We start from the raw sequence: 17,705 nt of genomic DNA, 5'->3' as shown, positions 1-17,705 counted from the left end.
GTGGTGACCACATTTTATGCAATGAAGCAGAGTGGGCATGCATGAGTCCAAATTATGTAACAAATGGAGTAATAGTAAACTAATTTATGCAATTGACTGCACCTAAATATATTTATTGAATTATATATGTTTCAGCATTTCACTATGAGACTAAAATTTGCTCTAACTAACGTACCGAATATGTTCTTACCAAAAATAAATATACATATGTAAATGGTATATAATTTTTCTACTCATTTAACTTTTTGGTTTAGACTTAAGACTTTGATCACTCCACGCTTTTAAAATAAAACTAAAAAACACTTCGAAGTGCAACAACTATGTATCAAGTACCCAATAAGCGATTTTGTTAACAACAAGAAGGAAGAGAAAAATTGGGAGCATTGTTGATTTTCTTCCCAGACGTTGACCCCTCACCAAGCTTCTTACAAGCAGGTGGGGTTGGGCTAAACTAAGTATATTAACTAATTGTTGCAAATCACTCAATCTCATACTATTTTTTCGATTAAAGAGTTAAATAATTTTTTGATCTAGAAAAATTCTCTGTCATGATTTTTAGTTCTTGTTTTTAAGTTAACTAATACTATGTACTTTTTCATTTTGAATAAATTTTTACATAGAAGTTTAAAAATATTATAACAAAATATTCCACAAAAATTTACAAATTTTTAATAAAATATGAATTTTTAACCGTTAAAACTAAAATAAACATATTTAATTCATCCCTTGTTAAAAAATTAAAACTTCTACAAGAAAGATTTATATTATGTGCTAAACACGACTATAAAAAATTATAATTCAAAATTTAAAAGATACGCATGAGTTTTCATAAAAGCATGGATCAAAAACCGTGACGGAAAATATTTGAAAATCAAAACTTGCTAAAAAATTTGATGGATTAAAAACGAAGTTTATAAAGGTTAAAAACTTATTTAGCCCTAAATTATATGTTACTTTCTAGGATTATTAGGAAAGTTATTTTCATAAGACTTTGAACTTTAAGGATGATTTAAAAGATGTACACATCCCTAAAAAAATGTATACTTAAATTGCTAATAAAGGTTAAAAACTTATTTAACCCTAAATTATACTCCCTCCGTTCCTTTATAATTGTCACTTTTGCATAAAATTTTTGTTTCTAAATAACTGTCGTTTTCAAAGTTCAAAGTATTATTAAATGTGGCTTTACCTATATTACCCCTATATATTTATTGCAGAGAGAGAAATGTATGAAATGAAGTATTAAATGATTAAGGTTATTATAGGAAAAAGATAAATTGTTGTATCAAAAGTAGTAAAAGTATTTGTTGTCTTGGTTTGTGTAAAAAGTCAAAATGTGACAATTAAAAAGGAACAGAGGGAGTATGTTACTTTCTAGGATTATTAGCAAAGTTATTTTCATAAGACTTTGAACTTTAAGGATGATTTAAAAGATGTACACATCCCTAAAAAAATGTATACATAAATTGCTAAAATTGGTAATACAGGCAAAACTATGTCTCTGATCCTTTTAAGTTTAACCATTTTATTGGATTGATATTTTAAGCTTACCCATTTTATTTGTTCTGTTGGTCTAACAAGTTATGTTAAAAAAAAGCATGTGTGACATTTCTATACTGTGATAACTCACATGCATGTCATATTTCTTCACCCTTCAATTCTTCTTAAAATTTAAAGGTGTGTTTGTTTCAAGTTTATCAAATTTATTCTTAAGAATAACATTCCTTGGAATATAAAGATGAGAATTTTCTTCTAAAGGTATTTAGAGAAAAGATGTTTGGTTAACATTATAATATTCCTATTTTAAAAAAAAACATTATAATATTCCTAGCAACCATTAAAATAGAGATTATAATAGGTAGTTACATATGAAATTATTCATATCTTCATGAGAACTTTATACCCACCATTTTCTTTGAGAAATTTTTTCTATTCCCATGAACATCTTATATGCGGGAATAAAATTTAGAAGACTTGTAACAAACATACACATGTATATTTTTACAACTTTATTCCTAGGAATCTACGAATATCACTTGAAACAAACACACCCTAAACTTCTACACCCAAAAACCTTTAATTGTGGTATCTAAAATTTCACATTAATGTCTTTCATAAAGAGTAATAATTTTAATTTGCGAGTCCAAAATAATTAGCAACTTATCTCTAATATAAGACATGATAAATAAACATCTGAAACGTTGTTCATATCTAGTTGTGAAAAAAATTGTGGTTCGCACAATCACAAATATAATAAGGAAGGACAATAATATAAAATCGGCGTAACTTGAAGACTAACGATGCAATCAAAATGTAAAAGACAGTAAGTAGACATAATTTTGATTGAGTGTGTTCAAAGCTAAACGCATATATATATAATCTCGTTTTTTTTCTTCAAGCTAGCAAGTGTCTAAATGTATCATTTAAAGAACTTATAATAAGAAATTTTGTTGTGAAAATGGAAATTAAACACATGAAAAAAATAATAGTTACACAATTTTCCATTCAAAAAGTGATATATATTTTCCAGAACAATAATGATAAATACAGGAAGATATTTTTCACAAAAACATCTAGAGAGTGCAATTACTCCACCTTTCCTTAATTACACCTCATTACCTCCCTTGATTTTCCATCAGCATAAAATTTAATTGGTTTAAACATTTTCTTAATCAATTCTTGATAAAAAAAGAGCAATGCTATATGTCTAGAAAAAAAACATCAAGAATTTTTCAAGAATAAAGAGCAGCCAATCACAATGCACTATTTGTCACAATTCAAGGAGGTGTGGCTGAAAAATAAGAAGTGGACAAATGGAAAATGCTACTTCTCAAGAAAAATAGCTTCAAGAATTTTTCAAGACACAGTTGGCAAATTTCAATTGGATGATTTATTTGTCCACTTCCTATTTTTCAGCCACACCTCCTTGAATTGTGGCAAATAGTGCATTGTGATTGGCTATTCTTTATTCTTGAAGAATTCTTGATGTTATTTTTCTAGAGATATAGCATTGCTCGTGGACAAATATATCATGCAATTAAAACTTGCTAACTGTGTCTTGAAAAAATCTTGATGCTATTTTTCTAGAGAAGTAACATTTTCCATAAAAAAAACTCTCTAGATAAATAGCAACACCCTTTCTAGAAAAGACCACGATAGCAGCCCATCAATTTTATTTCCACCCACCAACCTGGCGATGAATAGCACTCCTCTTCATTTTAACCGCTTAAACAGTGTTGTGTTGTTTGAGGCAGTAATAATGTAGTACTAAATATATCGGTTATCTGTCTCATTAAGGATTGTCGGTAAGTAGTAAGATGGCGTCAAAGAGCTAGCTTAGCTAATAGTAGCAGTAGCTTGCAAAAATATCACAACTCCTCTTACCTACACATGCACCTGCTAATCCAATCCTAGTTAATTTAAGCAAGCAACGTATGGGTTTGGAGTTGGACTTTTTTGAATTACCAAACACCCACCCAACTTATCTACCTTTATATATACAAGTCCATTAATTCCATTCTCTTCAAGCAAGTTGAATCATGCATATTTCATGATTAATATTGACTCATGCACCCATGCATGCAATATGAAACCTATGTCTCACTTAGCTCCAAACCAAGTCTCCCAGCACGACATGCTTCCTTTCTTCAACCAATCTATGGAACTTGTTCCTAATCCCAACAGAACACGAACTCATGTTTCTCCCACACTCGGTGAACTCCTTAAACGCATCGAAGATGCTCAAAACGACAACAACAATCCTCAACCTCACCATGTTCTTGACCTTTCTTCATCATCTTCTTCCACCACCATTCCCCCACCTTTTTTCCTGTCTTTCACCAACTTAACCTACAGTGTCAAGCTCCACAAAAAGATGAGTTGCTTCTCCTCTAAAAAAAGTGCTCTTCCAACAGATGAAGAACCCGAAATTACAAAAACAAACGGCACCAAGATTCTCCTCAACGATATCTCCGGCGAAGCGAGAGACGGAGAAATCATGGCAGTTCTTGGTGCAAGTGGCTCCGGCAAGTCAACTCTCATCGACGCTCTCGCTGACAGAATTTCGAAAGAGTCTCTCAAAGGCAGTGTAACTCTAAACGGTGACGTTTTGGAGTCAAGTCTTCAAAAGGTTATCTCAGCTTATGTCATGCAAGACGATCTTCTCTTCCCCATGCTCACGGTGGAAGAAACTCTCATGTTCTCCGCCGAGTTTCGCCTCCCTCGCTCTCTCTCCAAATCAAAGAAAAAAGCTCGCGTCCAAGCTCTTATTGACCAGCTCGGTCTCCGAAACGCCGCCTCAACCGTCATCGGAGATGAAGGTCACCGTGGTGTTTCCGGTGGAGAACGCCGCCGTGTCTCGATCGGAACAGACATCATCCATGATCCAATCATTTTGTTCTTGGATGAACCAACCTCCGGACTTGACTCTACCAGCGCTTACATGGTGGTGAAGGTTTTGCAGAGAATTGCTCAGAGCGGTAGCATCGTGATCATGACCGTTCATCAACCAAGCTACAGAATTCTCGGTTTGTTAGACCGTTTGATCTTCCTTTCACACGGTCAAACCGTCTACAGCGGCTCTCCGGCGAACCTCCCTAGTTTTTTCCTTGAATTCGGCCATCCCATACCGGAAAACGAGAACAAGACAGAATTCGCACTGGATCTAATCCGTGAGCTTGAAGAAACTCCAGGAGGAACCAAAAGCCTTGTAGAGTTCAACAAGTCATGGCAGTCAAAGTATAAACCAGCATCTGTAACCGCCGTTAACGGACCTAAAATGTCCTTAAAGGACGCCATCAGTGCGAGTATCTCAAGAGGGAAATTAGTCTCAGGAACTAACGGTGGTAATGGAAACGGTAATTCAATTGCGTCCTCAGTTGCCACTTTTGCAAATCCGTTTTGGATTGAAATGGTGGTTATTGGAAAACGGTCTCTACTAAACTCAAGACGGATGCCGGAATTATTCGGAATCCGTCTTGGTGCAGTTCTGGTTACCGGAGGAATCTTGGCCACTATCTTTTACCATCTTGATGATTCACCAAAAGGTGTTCAAGAGCGTTTGGGTTTCTTCGCCTTCGCCATGTCAACAACCTTCTACACTTGTGCTGAAGCTATCCCCGTTTTCCTTCAAGAGCGTTACATCTTCATGAGAGAAACCGCTTACAATGCTTACCGTCGTTCTTCCTATGTCCTTGCACACTCCATTATTTCCCTACCTGCACTCATTTTTCTCTCCTTCGCCTTTGCCGTCACCACTTTTTGGTCTGTTGGACTAGCTGGCGGGACATCTGGTTTTCTCTTTTACTTTCTCACTATTTTAGCTTCCTTCTGGGCAGGGAGCTCCTTCGTAACGTTCCTCTCCGGCGTTGTTTCGCATGTGATGCTTGGTTTCACTGTTGTGGTTGCTATTTTAGCTTACTTTCTTCTCTTCAGCGGATTCTTCATCAGTAGGGATAGGATTCCACCTTACTGGATATGGTTCCATTACCTATCACTGGTGAAGTACCCTTTTGAAGGAGTGCTTCAGAATGAGTTTGATATTAAGCCACCAAGGTGCTTTGTGAGGGGGATTCAGATGTTTGATAACACTCCACTTGGTGATGTTCCAGGGAGTTTGAAGGTTGAGCTGTTGAAGAGCATGAGCAGCACATTAGGGATTAACATAACGAGTTCTACTTGTGTTGTTACTGGAGCTGATATACTGAAGCAGCAAGGGGTCACACAGCTTAGTAAATGGAACTGCTTGCTCGTCACCATTGCTTGGGGATTCTTCTTTCGCTTCCTCTTTTACTTGGCGTTGTTATTTGGAAGCAAGAACAAGAGGAAATAGACTCAAGAATTTATATTTATTAAATTAAATTCATATTTGTCCCTTCCTATACATTCTTGTAATAATCATATTGAGAGTATTGTAGCATATAAAAACAATACAAAGTTACAAACAGGTTCATGTATGATCATTGTGACTAATGTTAGTTTAATTACCAACAGTTTCTTGTGCTTTTCTTTTCTTTAAAAAAATGATGATGATTGTATTGCTAGTATAATTTTATTTTTTGAGTTGGATTAATTTATATATCCTCAATTTATTTTCATGCTTGATTTTTAATTTTCTAGTAGTTTTCATTTACATCAAATATATCACTGCAATTTAGATGTCTGACAACACCCATACTTAAAAAGGTTCATGACTTTTGACACATGAATCACCTCGTCCCTTATTTTAGAGAAATTTTAAATTGATCTCTAACATTACTATTAATTAAGTCGCTGTATCAATTCCTTTCAATTAGTTCAACTCGATTATGTGGCACATTATGTACCTAGTTGACAAAACAGCACACAATGAGACGGAAGGGACCACTTTGCAATGCTTTTATTTAGCTTCGAGTATGTGCTGGTTATATCTTCCCTATTGAGGAAGTAGAATCGCCGGCCTAAGGTATTGATTCCTATAAGGTATTGGCAGAGAGACTCGGTTAATGATGGAGGACTTGCTTTCAAAGAATCAATCGGCATTTATAAAAGGAGTATTTGGTGCATGGAGTGTTGGTTGTTAACGAACAGGTGATTTGTGCGAAAAAGTTAAAAGAAGCGTTTAATCCGTAGATGTTGAAGAAACCTACAATTCAGTTAGTTGGAATTTTTTGGAGTATATATTTAAGAGAGTTGGCTTTGATGAGTGATGACAAGTGGGGGGGTTGGATACGGGCTTGTGTTTTCTCTGGTGCTTTGCCGGTTTTGGTGTATGGAAGTCCAAGGGAGGAAGTTGCTATAAGTAGAGGTTTAAAACAAGGTGATCGGTTGGCATAGTTCTTATCCTTTTGGCGGGGGAGTGATTGTGGATCATTAATGAGAAAAGCGGTAGGAATTAAATATTTTAAAGGGTTCCTAGTGGAGAATCCGAAGGTGGTCTTATCTCATCCATATTATGTCGATGATTCTTTACTCATTGGTGAGACTTCTATTGATAATCTTTGGGCAATGTAGGCAATGCTTAGGTGGATTTAATTGATGTCCGGGTTAAATGTTAAATTTGCAAAATGTAGGGTGTTAGGGGTGAATAAAGATATTCTTTTTTTTGGAGGAGGCAACGAAGTTTTTGAATTGCAAAGTGGGAATTTTTTAAGTTTGTTTATCTTGGCCTCCTAGTGGGGCAAATCCAAGAAGAGATTCAACGTGGAACCCGATGGTAGAGGCAATAAAAAAAGGGTTACATTTTTGGAGGAATAGATATGTCAATTTTGGAGGAAGTGTGGTTCTTATTAATCTAGTATTCACCTTTTAGAATGGCAAGTTGTGTTTACCTCAAAATTGTCCTTTTTCTAGAAGAAGAAAAAAAATTTGTTTCGTTATCATGCACCACTTCCATTTAGAAAAATGAGTTTGTTGAACATCATCACACACAATTAAACTCACACACTGAAATTAAACTCACACACAATTAAACTCACTGAAATTAAACTCACTAAAATAGTAGAATTGGAATGAATAAGAAATATTCGATATAGAGAGACTTGAGCAACCACTGAAATTAAACTCACACACAATTGTGAGGTCCCAGGTTCGAACCTAGGTCATAACGTCCGGCTTTGCAATTTCGGCATTTGCCAGTTGAGCTAGGACTTCTAGATGAAAGAGACTGATTCTATCAAGTAGTTAGGAGAGTGAGGTCCCAGGTTCGAACCTAGGTCATAACGTCCGGCTTTGCAATTTCGGCATTTGCCAGTTGAGCTAGGACTTCTAGATGAAAGAGACTGATTCTATCAAGTAGTTAGGAGAAAAGTTGGCGATGACGTTAATATTTCTAGGTATTTTTGAAGGTTTTGTAAGGTTTTTATGCAGTTCGGATTCTAAAATCCAAACGGCATAGGGCGTGTGAGAGCCGGGGAAAACAACACGGTCCTTGCCACAAGATCGTATCCATAAGAAGCCCACTAGGCCCATGTACCAAACTTACTCCAAAAATAAAGTCATTGGCAGAGCACTTGATATAAATAGTGAAACGCATGGTAAGAAGCCGATCCACTTTCAAAGGGTTAGGTTTTCGGCAATCTCCTCCAAGGTACCAATCCTTATTCTCTTCTCTCTTTTCCCCAATTCAATTTCATTTTCCTATTCCCATTTAATTTTTTATTTTTCCATCGGATCTTGTAATTGCATGCATATCGCCTTCAATTGATTCACCCTTTAATCATTCCATTCCCAATTCCCAATTTCATCGATCGGTTTGTATTTCTCCGGTTTTCGATTTAAATTTGATAGCTTGATTTCAATTAGATCTAGACATTATCTATCCATGCTCGTAATTTTTTTTTTTGGGTATTTAATTTCAACTGTTTATCTACTTTACCATCAAGAGAAAAAGAGAAGATTTTTTTGTTTGTTTCTGTGATCACTTTGTTGAGTCATAACCCAGATTCAATTATTGATTGCATACAGTTAGACGATATCGACAATGCCTCGCTACGATGATAAGTATGGCAATACTCGCCTCTATGTGGGTCGTTTGTCTTCACGAACTCGTTCCCGTGATCTGGAGCGGGTCTTCAGCAGATATGGAAGGTAATTTTCATGTTTTACACTGATTTAATTTCAATTCCATTCACAATTGTTTAAATTGGTTTTTCCTCTATGCAATTTTTGTCTTTTGTATGATTTTGTGTGCAATTGTTAGTTCTATCACATTCCATGTCTGGTTGTGTATCTCATTCCTAGACTATTAGAGGAGATCCCAAACCTTGTGTTTGTCGGATTTGTTCATGTTTTACCAGTTTTTTAACCAGTTTATGAATGGAAAATTATTACCATGTCTCCTTGTGTCACTTTGCAACCTAGCTAGATTAGTGATAGGTTTGGCCTGGGGTGCCATTGTCTGTGGGCCTGTTTGGATAAACAACTTATTTGCAGCTTATAGCACAGGCACTTATCATATAAGTGCTTATGTATATGCTTACATAAGCTATAAGCTATTTCGTTAATGACAGATAAAATAAAGTTAAATTCTTTTTGTATATGTTGCAAGTTGTTTTCATAACCTATGTTGGAGAACTTATGAAAATAAACTCAAAAAAGCTTATCAAAATCGTCAAAAGCTGTTTTCATAAATTTTCGCCAACAGTCTCACAAAACTTATTCAGTAGATAAGCTCAACTACGCCAATCCAAATAGGCCCTATATCTAAAGTTAGGGGAAAATATACAGGTTCTTTCCAAGCTTTGTTTTGGGCTTGGATTTATGTTGGTTATACCTCATGTTATGCGTGGGAACCGTATCCCACAGGTGTCATTTTTAACTTAAATGATCTTGTTGAAGGTTTTTGGGTTTTCACTAAACCCGGAGGTCTGTGGTGGGAGGGTGGCCTTGGTGTAATCTTGGTGTAATTGGTGGAAATTCCTACCTGAGTGTTGACTTTGGCGATTCTTTCTGTAATGTTATTGCGTGTTTTTATGGAATTGGCAACAATCACAAACTGGTGTTTAGTTCGTCTTTGAGGGGCGAAGTATCATACAGTTCCAGTAGTTAAGTAATGATGGCCTTACTGTTTATGGAAACCATTTCCGCAGCGTTCGAGATGTGGATATGAAGCATGATTACGCCTTTGTTGTAAGTTCTTACCCTTTCCCTGTTTTGTTACTTTTTTATTTTCACTTTGATTTATGTTCATTGCTCTGCCCAAAGGCGGCTTCTATTATCTACACGGGGGAGTTCAATTATGCGGTAAGATTTTTGTGTTACTTTCGTAGCTTGTTCCTTACATATTTTGAGCAGGAATTTAGAGATCCTCGAGATGCTGATGATGCAAGATACAATTTGGATGGTCGCGATATTGATGGAAGTCGTCTTATTGTGGAATTTGCAAAAGGGGTAGGAATTAATTTCCGGCTGTACTTATTACACCTTTTTTTTTGTTATATGTCTCTTTTATAATTAGCTTTCAAGGAGTTTTTTTGTTTTGTTTGGATGTTCCTGTCTAATGCTGATGCTTTAGATGTTTCATTTGAAAGTGCTTGCTCCATCCATGTATATATTTGACGAGTGTCTAATCTGATAGTCGCATATAATTACATACTCCTTTTGATTTCAAATATAAGCAAAAATTGGTCAAAGGAAGTTTATGAATTTGGTCCAAATTTTATGAATTTGGTCAAAAAATAGTTTATGAATTTTGTTCAAAATTAGGACCAAATTCATCACCTTTATTTGAACAATTTTTGTTTTTATTTGATTCCGGAGATAGTATTGGCAATTTGCAAGGGATGCTTATGTGTATGTCTGTCTGATACTGCCATAATATATATTTAGGCTTTTTGATATCCTTAGTGTCTTAGAGTTCACTATTCTTGCTTTTTGGCATATTCTGTTCTTTTAAATTTCTATTGGGATTATCCCTTGAAGATGAAAGAAGACTTTCAATTTAACTTTGTAAATTTCAAGGGGGTTTACTAGCGCTTTATAATGGCTTTGGAATTGTTAACTGACTCTTCCTCTTGCTATATAGCAGCATAATAGAAAGTAATTACGTTAATGACAACATTAGCAGCACAATAAAAAGTGATTACTTTATGACAACATTGTTGGTCTGTTGTCTTTTATTTTTATGGCTTGCATTTATGCTTTACTTTGACTGTTGGCTTAAATACTTTACACAATCATTTGCACTTGTTCCCTAGTATTTCTGATCATGTTGCTATTTTTCTTTTGGGCTTTAAATCATTCAGGTTCCTCGGGGTTCCCGTGATTCTCGGGATTCTAGGGAATATTTGGGTCGAGGTCCACCTCCTGGATCTGGACGCTGCTTTAACTGTGGCATTGATGGCCACTGGGCTCGAGATTGCAAAGCTGGGGATTGGAAGAACAAGTGTTACCGCTGTGGGGAGAGAGGTCATATCGAAAAGAACTGCAAGAACAGTCCAAAAAAATTGAGGTAGGCCATGGTGTTGGGGTTCCAAGCTGGTGCTGTAATCTTAATTTATTCTTGATCTGTTCATTGCAACAATGCTTTCTAATGGATTTTCTGAGCCTTCAACTGATGATTTCAATTTGACTTGTTCTAGCAGCAGACATGCACGAAGTGTTTCACGTTCTCCAGGCAGGTCACGTTCTCCAGCCAGGTCTCGTTCTCCAGCCAGGTCTCGTTCTCCTAGGAGAGGCAGAAGCCGTGACAGAAGCTACAGCCCGGCTCGCAGCTATAGGTCAGTACTTGAAAGCTGTAAATAGTTCAAGATTATTTGTTTTTATTTAAGTAGACATAATTGTTCTTTACTTATAAGCTGAAAATTGGGTGCTCTTGTTCTTTCCAGCCGATCAAGATCTCCTGTCAGAAGAGATCGAAGCCCAGTTCCTTCAGATAGATCACGGAGTCCTCCGCCTTCCAAGTCAAGGAAGTATAGTCGATCTCCTGAAGGCAGTCCACAAAAGAGCGCATCTCCTGGGAATGATAGGGTGGTTGCAACCCAAGATGGGTCTGATTACAGTGATGGTGCTAGAGTGAAGAGCAGAAGCCCCTCAAGGGACAATGAAGATAGCCCTAAGGCTAATGGGCGCAGCAGAAGCCGAAGCCGCAGCCGCAGCCCCAGGGATGAGGATAGGAGCCCCGTAGAGGAGGATGATGACAACAATCGTCGCTCTCCATCACCTTAAGAAGTATTTTTCCTTATAAATGAGCTCAGGACTCGGCCAGGATATTCATATGTTTTGTTTATGAAATGCACTATATCCATCTTTTTTTGAATGCTTAATGATGCTTATGGTTATGAACAACGGTTGTGTATGCTATTTTAAATTTTTAAACCTCTGTTGGTTGCAACAATTGTGACTTGTTTGAAAATAAGTTTCTAGCGTTGCGTAACTTTAAATATATTTGCTTGTGAGAAATTTTAAAACTGCATCTTCAAATCTTAGAGTTCTAGTTCCTTTTTCTTATTACATTAGCCAATGAAAAATAGTGCTATTATGGAAAAAGATCAATCTATCGAGTCTTAATTTTAGTACTTTGATTTTGGAAGCCACATTTGTCAACTCTGCTTGGTCCTGTTTGGGTTGGCTTGTTTTTGAACTTATGAAAAATATCCTATGCGCTTGTGTTTCTGATTAATGAAAATTATATCTTCATAATTTATTTTTCATAAACAACTTTGACAAGCTTATGAATAATACATACAAACTTGTATATTTGCAAAAAATAAAAAATAAGCCAATCCAAATAGGCTCTAATTGTTTTTGGCTGTCTTCTCTATAACTACTGTGGGGGCCCTGAAGACTTGTGTTTTTAGAAGCTCAAAATAGCAAGCAATTTTCACGGTGAGAGGCATGGTCGATGCACGTGCTGTGAGAGAATCCGAACCAAGCACAGGTAGACGAACTTAAAGATTAAAAATTAGTAGGGGGGAATAGAAGATTTTTACTTTTTACGATTGTACCTACTTTCATGATTTATTTTTTTTAACTCCCTTTGTACCTATTCACAAGCACCTTTTAGAAAAAAATTCCATTCCAAATTCTGTCTATAATAAACCCGCAGCAAGAGAGGCAAATTATATTTGTCATGTTTATATGGTGTGTAAGGAACAGACTGCATCTTATTTAGGCATAACTGGTCGGGTAGAAGAAGTCTGTTGGATGCAGCTCAATATATGGATGTTCTTGTGCGCAATGTCAGGAAGTCTCCTAGTCCCCCATTATTGGACAACCCCAGCTGGTTTCTGAAAATGTAACTTGTTTTTCTTAGGAATGAGAAGAGACATTTTGACGAGGCATTCTCCTGTTGGTCAAATCCAGATGACATTTTTCTGAAGTTAGTAGTCACAGTTGTTCATCATCAGGCTTCAGACTTCTCTAATTTGACTCAATCAATGATCAATGCAACTCTTTTCTATCCTATTATCCAAACATTATGGTAATTTTTCCTCCCTTTATCTTCTTTTTCCTTTATGCGTTTCTATTTGTCGGTTGGATTCAATTTGAACGCATCTGTATTATCCAAGTCTTACTAATTTACGGTTGTTGCTACTACTTGAACACTTGGGTTTTGATTCATCGTAATAATAATATCTCTAACTTTGTCCAAGTTTATTTTAGTCAAGAAATTGTTGACCAGAAATTAACCTAAGGTGAATAAGTGGGGAATACATTGTTCGAACTCGACCCCTGCATATTACTTGCAATGTCCATATCAATTGAGCTATGCTCCCGAAGACAACTTTGTCCAAGTTTAAAACAATTCCATCCTCCAAACCTCCGCCCCTACCCTTCTCCTCCAACCAAACAGAACTTTAGTAAAAAAAGAGAGTACACATTATCTGATAAGAGTGCTAGATAGTGGAACTGTATAAATATGAATTGAGATCAAATAGTCGAGATGTGTATAATGGAAAACAAAGAGTGCTAGATAGTGGAACTATATAAATATGAATTGAGATCAAATTGTCGTGATGTGTATAATGGAAAAACAAAATTGTTGAAGTTTCTAATGATTTTAGTCTATGCTAAATAAAAACAGAGGTAGCGTTTCAGTCTATGATAAATAAACGTAACATTCAAATAAGTCTCAAGAAAGATTTATGAATGAATAATGCTAATTTTTACGAAAAACACACGCAAGAAACCGACGAGCGCTTTTTTTCAATAGCAACTTCACCAACTACCTACCTTGTATTGTGTGAAGTACCAAACTAAGAAGCCTGTAGTTATTATGAAAATACAAGCATTCTTGCGTTTCAAGTGCATATTGTTCATACAAAATAGCAGTTCTCTTTATGAATTTATCGAAGTGCTGACCAGAATTGCCAGCAGTCATTGGATTTTTTATCAACCGTTAAGATTATTACTGCAGTGGCTGGTAAAAATTCATTTCCGCCAAACATATACAACCCTTGACAGCATCTGGGTCTTCACCCCACCAGTAGAGGTACAACATCCACTTAATATAGTCTTTAATCTTATTTGAAAAATGGAAGAATCAATGGATGAATTTTTACTTATGTTTGGGCAATTTTGTCAGATAAAGTACCATATAAAATGTGTAGTCTGTACAGGTAACTATAAACAGTAGCATTATTGCTGTCCACATTGACAACTAGAACTATCTCTTGTGGTGAAATTTGAACGCCAAACCAAAATATATTTTCATTAACAAAATTGTGAGAGAAAAGCCTACTGTACAGAAGGAAATTTGTTAAACTATCATATGATTGTGCCAAGGCCGAGCTCATCCTCAATGTCATCACCTTCATCAAATAACTTCAAAAATCGAGCCTGATCCTGTTCTCTCTTCCTCTTTTGCCAGTACTTATATGCACCCACGGCTCCCGCGATCAGTACAGTTGAAACCAAAACGGTCAGCAAAACGATAACTCCTACATTCATTCCCTTTCCTTTATGATTCCCGTCAGGTGCAGATACCGTATCTGTACATATGAACACAATTAATTTCTTTGCAAAACATACAATTTCAGATATTACCCTGTATAGTGGTATAGATGTAAGTATACATCACCAGAAAAATAATTTAGAGGTTTGTTTAGATGTATAAAAGGAACAAACACAGGAATGACCAGTGATTTCCAGAACACAACGACAAAATAAATAATCATCATTGAGAAGAAAAAACTTTCAGATGTACCATGTATGGTAATAATATCAACAACAATCAAGCAATCAAGCCTTATCCCAAAAGGTGGAATGATACTTAACTATCAAAGGTTATAGCATCAAAGATATTTATAGCACACAAATTTGAAGTACGGGATAAATGCGCTTATGTACCTTCCCTTCCAGTTGATTACAGGGGAAAGTTTCAGGATATATCTTTTCCCTTAGATTCTTATCTAAATTAATCTAAATAAATACGCACAAGTGTCCTTTGGTGAGAAACTCCTATACAATGAATGATTATTGTTATCTACACTAATTTGAAATAAATGCACCAAAGTGTATGTATCATATAGCATTACTAGAAATGGGAAGAATCAATAACCAAATTTGAAATTAACTTCTTTTGATCAACTTAATAATTGCTGCAGTGGCATCAACAAAGTAGTCTGCATGGACAAATATCACGATAGCAGTAAAAGAAATTTCAAAGGTTGCAAGATGCTCACCATTAGAAAAAGAAAAGCATTCAGGGCATATAAAACTAGCATTAAGTTCTTTTTCCTTGAAGTGGACATATTTTCCATCAGGAGCAGTAAAATCAGAAGGACACAGCTCCCACTCATCAAATACATCATCAGAAAGAACGCTGTCTTTCTCATAGAATCCACATCGCTTGCACTTTCTAGCTGTAAATTCAGTCAAAGGCTGAAATCACAAAGAAAAATCTCAGTCGTTGCTAATTGAAACTACAGATGCAAACCCACTGGAATTTTATACAACTATATTTCAGTTTCCTAAGCTAATCAGCAAGAGTTGAAAAATGAAACTACAAATGTTTCTTGTAAATAACAAACACATAGACCCTATTGAGATAAACAACTTAATCAAAGACTTCTAGCATAAGTGCTAATCATATAAGTGTTCATGTATTATCTATCTCTATAACAAAAGATAAAAAAAAAGTCAAACTGATTTTATGTAAGCTATAAGCTACCATGAAGAGCTAATGGAAATAAGCATAAAACAACTTATATACATGTCATAAATTGTTGTCACACGCTTTTATAACAGTCTCACAAATACTTATAACCAGTAGATAAGCTCAAATAAGCCAATCCAAACATGCCCTTAATATAATCACAATTAATTAGCAATAATTAAACGTGAAGGAATAAACACAACAAAACAAAATAGGTAGCAACCTGCCAAGACTCTTCACCCTTAAAAGCATAAAGAACATGTTTTTTCTTGACATCAGGTAAAATGGTCTTGTTGTCACCGCTACATCGAAAATAGACAGTTGGAGTGGGTCTTAGCCACTCATGGGTTGTGAAAATCTCAATGGAACTTAGCGTTACCACCGCGGATAATACCAAACCTGTGAAACCAAAAAAGTTGAATAAACAATTTCAAATTTCATAAAAAGTTCTTCAAATATATGAAATGAGGTGGTTTGTTATGGACCTGGAAAATAGGTGAAGAAGAAGAAGATGAAGGAGATTAAGAAGAGGCGAGAAACCCTAGAATTGCGCAGATGTTGAACGGACATGGCAAGGAAATTTGGGTGATTGATTAAGAATTAACATACAAAATTGAAATTGATTGAAATTTGGAGAAATTAGATTTGGTAAATAATGGATCGGATTCGAAGGTCTTAAGCGACGACGTTTCAAGGTGATCGCCAAGGAAGAATATGTCGCGGGAAAGGTTGGTGGCTGGGTCGAAGGTGCTTTATTTATTTAATGGAACAAACACATTAATTGGTGAATCATTTTTATTCTTTTGGTGCAAATTTTATTTCCTTTCCTTTTTTTTTTACTTTTTTTTCAGAAATTAAGTGCAGGAAAGGTGATTCAATTCAATGAAAAAAAAACTTACTTTTTTTTTTTGAATAAAAAGAAATTCAGAGATTTTATTTTTTAAATTTATCAAATAACTAATGTATCATATATATTTGATATGTAAATGTAATATAGAACAAATACATTTGTTATTCAATGAATTTAAATTTAAAATTTTTGAACTAAAAATATCTCTTTTAACCACTAGCTAGAAACATTGAAGTTAATTTCTTTTTATTTGAATATTTAAATTTTGTACTTCATAAAATAATAAAGCAAATAAGGGCATTTGCCCCTCTTTTTCTACCAAAACAACAAAATAAAACAAAGTCAATGATCTAACTATCTTTTCTTGTACAAAAAGTTTAGTACATTTTTTTTTTTGAGAAAAACAAAACGATATTCATTCATTCAAATTGATAGAGTACATCAGATATAAACATCGCTAAAAACGTAAAGGGTGAATCTGCGAACAAACTCACAGCACCCAAGTTAATAGCATAAAACGGCAAAATGCCTACAAAAAATATGATAAAACCTAAGTCACCGAAATTCGCATGCTTCCGGATCTGCAACGTTGACGACCAAATCATTTGTTGAATTTGTAATTGACTGATGCCGATCTTTCAATAGGAATTAAACGAACACCGCGACAAGACGCAAAATCAAACGCCGCACAAGACGACGAACAACACAACGCCGCACTTAGACGACGAAATCACAAAAAAACACAAAAGAAGAAACTTGATCTATGTGAAAACCACTTATTTAGATTGAAAGAAAAGAGAAAAAAGATGTAGAAGGGTGATTCTAGGTAAAAAAATTACCTAAAACCACCCCTCCTCGATGAACGAAGGGGAAAAAAAGTTTAGAGAGAAGTTGGAGTTTAGTACAGCCAACGTTTTAATATAACCCATGTAACATAGTCTAAAGACTCTTTCAAACCTTTTAAGCAAGCAAGTAGTTAAAAAAAACTTATTAGTATTAAGTGATGATTTTGGTGTAAACTATTTTGGAAACATATATCCGTGAAATATTATGTTTTTAATAACTTTTTAATAGAATATTGCATGTTAAATCCAAATATTATGTTGGGTTAATAGTGTTTTACCCCCGTAATATATGTCATTTTCGAGTTTATCCGCTATAAAATATATTTTTTTATTTACCCCATGTAAAATATATATTTTTCAAAATATCCCCCTAATAGGCCATACAAAAACGAATTATTATTTTTTTTTACAAAAATTTAGGTTTTTGTATGGTCTA

General features: G+C 35.2%; 3 protein-coding genes and 1 long non-coding RNA gene across 11 annotated transcripts; 3 read left to right on the top strand and 1 right to left on the bottom strand.

Annotated features, from left to right (window-relative positions):
• Positions 1–3,185: 3,185 nt before the first annotated feature.
• On the top strand, positions 3,186–5,990 carry LOC146910424 (ABC transporter G family member 20-like). Its single transcript, XM_085722366.1, has one exon. It carries the CDS (start codon positions 3,551–3,553, stop codon positions 5,828–5,830), a length of 2,280 nt encoding a protein of 759 aa, XP_085578492.1. The 5' UTR covers positions 3,186–3,550; the 3' UTR covers positions 5,831–5,990.
• Positions 5,991–8,027: 2,037 nt separating this feature from the next.
• Positions 8,028–11,858, top strand: LOC146910423 (serine/arginine-rich splicing factor RS2Z32-like). 8 transcript variants are annotated; one of them, XM_085722359.1, is made up of 7 exons: positions 8,028–8,065; positions 8,443–8,565; positions 9,567–9,606; positions 9,772–9,867; positions 10,722–10,927; positions 11,061–11,195; positions 11,304–11,858. In XM_085722359.1, exons 2-7 carry the CDS (start codon positions 8,459–8,461, stop codon positions 11,641–11,643), a joined length of 924 nt encoding a protein of 307 aa, XP_085578485.1. In that variant the 5' UTR covers positions 8,028–8,065; positions 8,443–8,458; the 3' UTR covers positions 11,644–11,858. The 8 variants fall into 8 exon arrangements, with proteins under 8 accessions (XP_085578485.1, XP_085578482.1, XP_085578487.1 ...); XM_085722356.1 differs by having other exon boundaries at positions 11,058–11,195; XM_085722361.1 differs by having other exon boundaries at positions 9,316–9,606.
• An 872-nt stretch (positions 11,859–12,730) lies between these two features.
• LOC146910422 (uncharacterized) lies at positions 12,731–15,508 on the top strand. The gene is made up of 2 exons (XR_015017440.1): positions 12,731–12,898; positions 15,024–15,508. It is a non-coding gene; the product is annotated as an uncharacterized LOC146910422 (long non-coding RNA).
• Positions 13,994–16,794, bottom strand: LOC146910421 (uncharacterized). The gene is made up of 4 exons (XM_085722365.1): positions 16,060–16,794; positions 15,798–15,973; positions 15,102–15,300; positions 13,994–14,408 (listed from the first exon to the last, which is right to left on the bottom strand). Exons 1-4 carry the CDS (start codon positions 16,142–16,144, stop codon positions 14,185–14,187), a joined length of 684 nt encoding a protein of 227 aa, XP_085578491.1. The 5' UTR covers positions 16,145–16,794; the 3' UTR covers positions 13,994–14,184.
• Positions 16,795–17,705: the final 911 nt, after the last annotated feature.

Source organism: Medicago sativa, chromosome 7 (genome assembly GCF_051527215.1).
Source record: "Medicago sativa cultivar Bolivia chromosome 7, Bolivia_mono, whole genome shotgun sequence".
Classification (NCBI taxonomy): domain Eukaryota; kingdom Viridiplantae; phylum Streptophyta; class Magnoliopsida; order Fabales; family Fabaceae; genus Medicago; species Medicago sativa.
The sequence above is the reverse complement of the archived record's forward strand: the minus strand, read 5'-3'. Positions and strand labels throughout refer to the sequence as shown.